This window comes from Solanum stenotomum, chromosome 11, assembly GCF_019186545.1.
Source record: "Solanum stenotomum isolate F172 chromosome 11, ASM1918654v1, whole genome shotgun sequence".
Taxonomy (NCBI): Eukaryota; Viridiplantae; Streptophyta; class Magnoliopsida; order Solanales; family Solanaceae; genus Solanum; species Solanum stenotomum.
The window spans coordinates 35,313,000-35,321,461 of NC_064292.1; the positions used below are offsets into that span (position 1 = coordinate 35,313,000).

Sequence of the window (8,462 nt, forward strand, 5' to 3'; positions counted from 1 at the left end):
TGGATCACGACGATAAAAGTGTTCTATCGCACAGATCTATAACAATAGATTGCATCCTCCAAAAAAAAGTTATGCCCTCTTGTGCAGGCTGACAATGACCAAAATACCTCAGCGAGAATCATATATACTAGGGAATATCTTTGGGGATCGTCAAAAAGGCTCATAACCATCGATAATATTGTTATCGAAAATGAAACCTCATCGGGAAGACCGTGGCTCTGAAGAAGGCCATCACAAAGACCCTTGGCCTCAAAGGTACTCATTCTCCACAGGTGCATGAAAACTCTTATCGATGTTCTCTATAGCTTTCAAAAAGCCCAAACCTTTGAAAAATGTAGTCTAGCTTGACCTTCCTCCGTCAACATATCTCAAAGACGAAAACATTGCAGCACCACAAGACTTAGACTATCATATGGACATATGGCTGATGGGATCATCGACAACCTTCCTCTAATTGGTAGTTCAATAAAACTACTGAACTCCTCCAACGTGGGAGTGATCTCAAAATTTGAAAATTTAAAGGTCGTTGTGCTTGGGTCTCAAAACTCCATTAGCCAATGAAGATTTTATTGTCTCGTGTACCTAGAAGTGACAACAATGCATGCACTTATCTCCCAACCTCAGCTCCGTGTGTTTAATGGATGTTTCGCCACCAATTTTGTATGATGTGTGGAGCTGAAGCAACCATTTGGATACTTGGCAAGTTTTGGTTGATGTTCATCGAAAAGAAAGATTATATTTATTTGCTCCAAATCCGTTAAGTGTTTTAGTTTGGATCATTCATATCAATTTCACACAAAATGTATGTTGTCGAGTTGTACAGGAAAAACTCATTGACACATGGATAGTTTTCTAAACGCATCGACAATATACATTGTCTTGTCTAATGCTATGCAACATGACATATTTCTAGAGTAAGATTTTTATCTAGATGATTGAAAGTAGGACTGAATAATTGCAAGAAGGTGCACTATCTTAATGGCACCAACTCTGAAACTAATAATCCAAAGAAAATTTCGAAGGAGTGTGAGACACACCTTGCATGAACAAGTGTGTGTGTACGACCAAAAATTCGATAGAAAGTTCAAATGACGATGCAGAAAAAACAGTAGTAACAAGTAGTGTTTTAAAACATTTAAGGAACAGAAGTTTGAATTTTACTTGCGATCTTTCCATCAAAACAATATATCATTTCTATAAAGCAAATAATAAACTGAAAATAAACAAGTAAATACAAATATCATCCTTAAATTAAGTTTTCTAAAGTTAAAATCTAAGTAAGATATGACAGAGTCGCCAAACTGTTGCATCATATTTCAAACAAGCCAAAATAGCTCACGACATAATTTGATTATCACTAATTTTGAAAATTGTTTGTTTTAAAGTACATAATTTTAAATTAAAAAATTAGGAAAACTATATTTTAAATATATAAATATAAACTCTGTTTTAATTTGCAAAACAAATGACATTTTAAATAAGGATTTTGGTTCCTCAATTAGAAAATATTAAGCATCTCTCAGAGTCTAACGGAAGATGACGTAAAGCTCAATCTAGGAAAAAATAATTAGACATTTATTAATTTATTTGCTTTAAAGTCAATGTTAAGTAAATTTTATAGTTTAAGAAAAAAAGGATAAAACACAAGGTATGACATCTAAATAAATAAATAAATGTACTAAAATATATGACAATTTTATATGTTGAAAAATATTGATATATCTTACATAAACTCATAAATGTTGATTTTAAAAGATACGAAAATTTGTCATTCTATTTATATATAGAATTAAGATGTAACCAAAAAAAAAAAGAAGATAATACGGTGTAATATATAGTGCTATGCGTGATATAATTTGAATGAAAAATACATAAAATGGAGTTTCTTAAAATTAACAAATAAGTAATAATGATATTAAAATGTTAAAATATTATATGAAATTTGTGATCTTAGATAAATTTATTATAAAATATATTATGTACATGTATGTTATTTAATAAACATATGAGCAATTATTATTATTTTTTACATGTAGGGACAATGATGATAGGTATATATATATATATATATATATATATATATATATATATATATATATAAAATATATTAAAGTGTGGAAATTTATAAATAACATGAGAGAGAAAAAAAAGGGGTGAGTAACATAAGTGAAATGGATAGTAGATATGAGAAAAATAATGTGAAATACTTTGCAAAGTAATAGGTCATATATAGAGAAAACTAAAAATATAAAATATATACATGTACATGACATATATATAAATGCACCTTGTATGTTGAACCTATTAATAAATCTGAAAACTTGAAATAAATATATTAAGAAATTAAAATATTTGAACAATATTTAGGTTTTTAAAAAAATATAATGATAACAATAAAATCCATTTTTTAATAAAAGGGGTTAATTTAAAGAAAATAAGTACTCTAGCTATTTGTGTCCCACCCCAACTCATGGTCGTTCTATCCTTACCTTCAAAGGTTTAAACAACATCTAAATATTTCTTGGATCGTTTTGTCCTTAGCTTCAAATGTTTTAAAACACGACGCCTAAATATTTCAAAAGAGTGAATTAGGAGGACAATTTTTCAGCATATATAAAACATGTTCTGTCATTTGAAAACTAGATTTTTATCGCTTAAATCTACCTATTTAAAAGCCTCCAAAGAGTTGCGTTTTTACTCTAAATAAGTCAACATTTCTACCAAAACATTCTCATCTAAAAGTTCTAAGAAAAAATGTGTTCTTGTCTTCAAGGTTGTGATTTTTAATACATGATACTATCCTGGCAATCTCTTGACGACATTTAAGCAATTAGCACTACAAGAAAATTGCCCAATAGCGAAGGGAAAACTGGTCGCTATAAGTAAGAATCTGGTCCAAAAAGGACAATAGCGACCAGTTGCACTTGTCCTTATAGCCTTAGTCACTAAGGACCTATAAGGACGAGATTATCGGGCTGGTCGCTGATTCTTTTTCGGGACTAGTATAATGTTGGTCCCTAAAATACATTTAGAGACCATATATCTGGTACCTATTCGCACATATTGTAATTGAAATTATGGTCGTTAAATCATTTTGCGACTAGATTCTAACTAGTCCATATATCATTTTGGGACGACTTCTATGCTGGTCCATAATCATTTTGCGATCAGTTTGAAGTTGGTCTGTAAATCAGTTTGTGACCAGTTTTTAGCTCGTCTATAATTTAATTTACGAAAACTTTTAAGCTGGACCCTAAATCATTTCGGGACCATTTTGAAGGTGATCCATAAATCATTTCGCAACCATTACAGATATTCTACTCAAAAGGATTTTAAGGATTTACAATCTAGTCCTTAAATCACATTGCATTTGCACCTAGAAAATACGATAATTAATATAAACTTGTCGCTTTCATATATAATATATAATGTAATTACAAAATAAGGTGAGTATAAGGCATCTGACTATATACAACAATGAGGTAAGCTAGTAACAATATTGTGATCATGAACGCTTAGCAAAAAAATCATATACTAGCCTTAAACTATAATCCAAAGTTGCCTTCACCTTTCCAGCAAAAAATGGTCAATCTACATCTTGTTTAATCGGTTTTTTGCAAATTTCAGCATCCAAAATCTATAAAAATAAAATAAAACTTTCATTTAAAAGGCCTATATATAAAGATAAACAGAAAGATGTGATTAAGTTAAATAACAATTTCTGCAGCAATTGTAACACTAATTGCTGCAACAATCCATTTTTTGTGGGAAATTGTTGTACACAAAATAGTGGTAGCAGCTGCAACACTAATTGCTGCAACAGTTGGAACTTTGGAGGCTATTTTATTTTAGGAAGTGTTGAACACAATATTGTCGTGATCAAAGATTATATAAAAGAAGCTCAAGGAGAAAGGTATCCATGGCATCTGCAACAAATCCGCAAGACCACGAAGGAGCAATATGCCGCAGAAGCAAGGGTAACCTAAATACTTGGACCAATATGTGGTCCAAAATGACAAGCAAGGACCACCTATGCTAGTACATTTTCCAGCAAGTAGTGGTGCAAAGAGTTCTCCAGCCTAATACCTATCTATATAAGTAGAAGAGATACAACCAAAGAGAAGCAATGAATGAGTTGTCGTTCATATTTTAATTGTAATGCGAGTATCACTTAGTAAACAAATGTGTTATGCTGCACAATTAAGCTTGCTAGCATGTTTGTTTATAAGCTAGCATGTTTCCTTATAATAGTTGGGTTAATTGAACTAAGTGAGATAGACTGACATGTCAAAATTCACCCTATAAATTCTGATATTTATACAACTTTCAGGAAAAAAAGAGAAATGGGGGATGAGAAAAAGAATAAAAACAAAGGTGAGCAGATACAAAAAGAAGATGCCAATAAACAGAACAAGGCAAATGACAAGGAGGAGGATCATCATCCAACAAACAAGAACTTCAGAAACCAAGAGCAAGCAGACCAACAACAAGAAGAAGGATGGAAAACACAAAAGAGAAAACACAACAAGCAATAGGAAGACAAAGTGCAGAGCCAACTTCACCACAAAACAGGATAACAGGGCAGCACACGACAAGTAGGTACAAATTCTAATAAAAAATTTTATGCTAACCTAAACATGCAGGAGCATCAAATGGAAGACAGGGATGAGGCCACCACAAATGGAGGGACACCACCACAAGAGGCAGACACAAGAAATGAGACAGATTCTAACCAAAATGTACAGACCAAACAAGCTGGAAACATGAAGAAACAACCCTTGTTAACTCATGATATCATTTCTTTGGTTAATTTTTTTCTTCTCCGTCTTTCAAACACTTATAGTAAGTTCAATTTCTTAACTCTTCCTAACATCATACTAACTAATATCATTATATGAGGTACTCGATGACTACACAAGTTAGAAACATATTGTCATAAAATAGTCTGAGTTTCCAGTCAGCTTAATGTTGCTATGACGATTGTACAGTAAAACATCAAGAATTACTTATATTGTGACGAGTAAACTGTAATCGCAAACGAAAATTTACAAGGAAAAAACTTAGTCAAAAAGTTAAAGTTAAGAGAGGAAGAAGAGCTTACATGTTCTAAATGAGTTTGTTATCATCACTTGAAAATCCTTAAATAGCCAAAAGTCCATTTTCTCTGTAAAATTTTATCACGAGTTAGTGTGCTGAAAAAATATAGCATTACATTGTACATGTTCTAAACAGGAGGGAAAGTCTAAATGTATTCACAAAAAGAGAAACCACTACATGTACCGTATACAATTAAATTTTCACTCTCAAAGATACAACTAGGACAATGTAGATATTCAACTTTTAATAAACATAGGACTTACACCTTACTCGAAGCCACTCTGAACGACTCAAGAGAAATTGATTTGAGAAATAATTTTTCTTAGTGTGATCGCTCGATCATTGAAATTACCTTTTGGTATTTGATCGATAACATTTGTAAAAATATCCAACAAATAATTGTATGGCAAATACAGATATTCGAAAGAATGCATTAAGTAGCTAGTATTATAAGATGTTGTACTTAAAGTAGGAAATTTCGAGAGAAGCAAGAGCAGTGTACAATGCAGGTGAACTAAATGTGAACATAGTAAGGGATCCAAGATAGGGGAGAGCACAAGAAACAGCTGGGGAAGACCCTACGATGGTAGAAAAATATGCAGTGGATTATGTAAAGACTTCAGGGGGATAGTTTTGACAGTGTGAGGCTCAAAGATGGGCATCTTCAAGCTTCAGCTTGCTGCAAGAACTTTGCTGCTCAAGATTTAGATTACTGGAATAGTCACCACCGTTTCACCTTTGATGCTCAAGAAGGAAAACCCGCTAGAAATTATCTGTTGGATCTTTTTACAAATGTTATCAGAATCAGAAACTAGAAGAATCTAATATTCAAGACTTGTGTGGAAGAAGGAAAAGCCACCAGAAACCACAGGATATGGCAGATTCATTAGCTTTGGAGAAGCAAAAATTAGAAGAATCTGATATTGACAGAGCTCTTCACAATATTTTCCCCATTAGAATGAGGTTAGGACTATTCAATAGTGATCCAAATTTATAGACTATTTATCATTCTAAAATTTATGAAACGTGCAAATATATTTTAAGATAAAACAACCAGCAATTAATAGCTTTGCTACACAGAACTAGAACAATAAATTGATGTTTCAGGTAAGTTTTTACTCACATGGTATAATCAAGGATCTGAATAGTCATTCTCTTGAATTGGAGGCTGATAATTAGGGTGTTGCGCTAAAAAAAATTCTTTCAATTCTTTCGGTTCTTTCATCTCATTTTGAAAGTTAGACATGCAATTCTTCAAAGACTGATTTTCCTTTTGAGTTGAACGTAGCTCAGCCAACAATTCAGCTTTTGAGGAAGTCCCACCTTTCAAATCTCTTGCTTTTACTCCACCTCCAAAGCAAATACATGGCTACGACTTTGAGGTCCAAAGCATTTCTCAACAATTTCTATGCTAGAAAGTGATGGTTCAGACTCCACCAATTCTTGAATTTGAGCCTACAGAGTGTATAGAGGAGATTTTTTTTCAGATCCCATAATAACTAAATGTTAAGAACATGTTCAATTAACCAAACGCACATGCTTCTTGATTGTTTCAGAATCAACAAGTGTGTTATTCTTCTTGCGAGTCTCGTAAAAGATAGTTGTCAAATCTGGTGGATTGCCATCTTTTCCGCCCTTTACATAAAAGTAAACATGTCAAAGAACGGTTCATCAATATTAAGACAGAAAAGGATTTGATGATAACACCTTTTGATAAATAATCTCTCTAATTGGCTTGCTACCAATATGATGAAGCATCTTCAGCTTAGCTCTATTTATTGCGTTTCTATTGCTTCTCGCCTATATTTGAGTAACAACATTAAATTCAAATGTTATAAATAAATTATCAAAATTAAATCATAGTATGAAACAAATTACATAATTAGGTAATATGTCAAAGATGAAAATCTTTTGAAGTAAAATGTTCTTTTACCAACCACTCCCATTGCTTCTTTTCTACCCCCTTAGGCATATTCGTAAGAGCCTCTTGGATAGGCTTACCCTTCACATACTTTTCATGCAATTGACCTCTCCATTTATTCAATAACTCTTTCATCCATCCCAAAACATGATCTCAATGACTATTAATGTCATCACTATCAAATTTATCCTACAATGTATCAAATTGAAACATGAATGAACACACTAATTATGCAGTGAGAATTGTATTAAGAAGAGAATAGCCCAAGAAGAAATTGAAATACTTAATCCAATTACCTTAACAACAACCCACATGTGATTTAGCTTTTCCTCCTTAATGTGTTTCCATGATGATACTCCCAATGGACATATATTACAATCACAAACTATTTTTTCCAAGTGCCTCGAAAATAGATTACTATTCTTCCCAACTGTTCGATTATTGTAAAATGACACTTTTAGCATTTGTCCAATATCAAGCGATGCAACTTCTTTGCACTTGTTACTTCCTCGAACTTTTTTATCCATTCCAGTAGCACATGAACCTACATTTACATAATTTATAAATGGTAGAAAATATTGTACATATAATAAACTTATGATTAAATAGATATTAGAAATGAAAGTATACTTGTTTCAGCTGTTTGGGCAGACTGTTTAACTTGATCAATAGGAGAAATTGGAATATCATAATGCAAACTCTCTTTCTCATGAGCCAAAGCAGTTTTATCTGTTGTTCTCCATCCTTGAGAGAAACCTAATGCAAGAAATTATATAAGTAAAATTACTTGAATTAAATTAAATTCAATTCTGAAAAAGAAAAAAATTTAAGAAATCATACTTATTTCAAATGTTGGGGTGGACTCCATATCATTATCAGTAGAAAAAGAAAATGCAACATCAGTTTGCATATGCTCTTTCTCAAAAGCCAATTTTTTTTATTCATTGTTCTCAATCCTTGAGAAAAACCTAATGCAAGAAATTGTATCAATAAAAGTACTTGAATTAAATTAAATTCAATTTTGAAAAAGAAAAAAAATTAAGAAATCATACTTGTTTCAAATGTTGGGGTGGACTTCAGAACATCATCAGTAGAAAGAGAAATTGGAACATTAGCTTGCTTATGCTCTTTCTCAGAAGCCAAAAACTTTTTATTCATTGTTCGCCATCCTTGAGAAGCAGAAGGTCTTGACATACTTTGACTAACATAACGAGCATTTTGATTGAAAGATCGCTCCTCATTTTCAGAATCTTCAATTGAGCACGCACATAGATTTAAGCCCTTGAAACTTCCCTTGAGTACCTAGTGCAAGAAATCATATCAGATAAACATTAGCAATAAATTAAATTCAACTCTAAAACATAATAAATTGTAGAATCATACTTGATGAATTTGTTTTGATGTATTGCATAAGTTCCTCAGTAGATGAAAAAGATGGGATATG

The 8,462-nt window shown here is 32.0% G+C and overlaps 1 protein-coding gene and 1 long non-coding RNA gene across 3 annotated transcripts; both read right to left on the bottom strand.

The window, feature by feature from the left end:
• Positions 1 to 3,611: 3,611 nt before the first annotated feature.
• Positions 3,612 to 6,301, bottom strand: LOC125844758 (uncharacterized). The gene is made up of 3 exons (XR_007444172.1): positions 6,221 to 6,301; positions 5,102 to 5,164; positions 3,612 to 3,637 (listed from the first exon to the last, which is right to left on the bottom strand). It is a non-coding gene; the product is annotated as an uncharacterized LOC125844758 (long non-coding RNA).
• Positions 6,302 to 6,322: 21 nt separating this feature from the next.
• On the bottom strand, positions 6,323 to 8,191 carry LOC125844759 (uncharacterized). Of its 2 annotated transcripts, none has more exons than XM_049524090.1 (5): positions 7,859 to 7,943; positions 7,649 to 7,774; positions 7,315 to 7,562; positions 6,634 to 6,732; positions 6,323 to 6,552 (listed from the first exon to the last, which is right to left on the bottom strand). In XM_049524090.1, the coding sequence occupies exons 1-5, from the start codon at positions 7,926 to 7,928 to the stop codon at positions 6,439 to 6,441; spliced, it is 657 nt and encodes a 218-aa protein (XP_049380047.1). In that variant the 5' UTR covers positions 7,929 to 7,943; the 3' UTR covers positions 6,323 to 6,438. The 2 variants fall into 2 exon arrangements, with proteins under 2 accessions (XP_049380047.1, XP_049380046.1); XM_049524089.1 differs by lacking the exon at positions 7,859 to 7,943 and adding an exon at positions 8,071 to 8,191 and having other exon boundaries at positions 6,326 to 6,552.
• Positions 8,192 to 8,462: the final 271 nt, after the last annotated feature.

Excerpts from the sequence above, each read along its gene's own strand:
- LOC125844759 (XM_049524089.1), bottom strand. The coding sequence starts at position 8,176 with ATGAATAAAAAGTTTTTGGCTTCTGAGAAAGAGCATAAGCAAGCTAAT. Across the intron at positions 7,563-7,648 it reads TGCCCAAACAGCTGAAACAA|GTTCATGTGCTACTGGAATG; the intron begins GTATACTTTCAT and ends ATGTAAATGTAG. Across the intron at positions 6,733-7,314 it reads ACATGTGGGTTGTTGTTAAG|GGCGGAAAAGATGGCAATCC; the intron begins GTAATTGGATTA and ends TTTTATGTAAAG.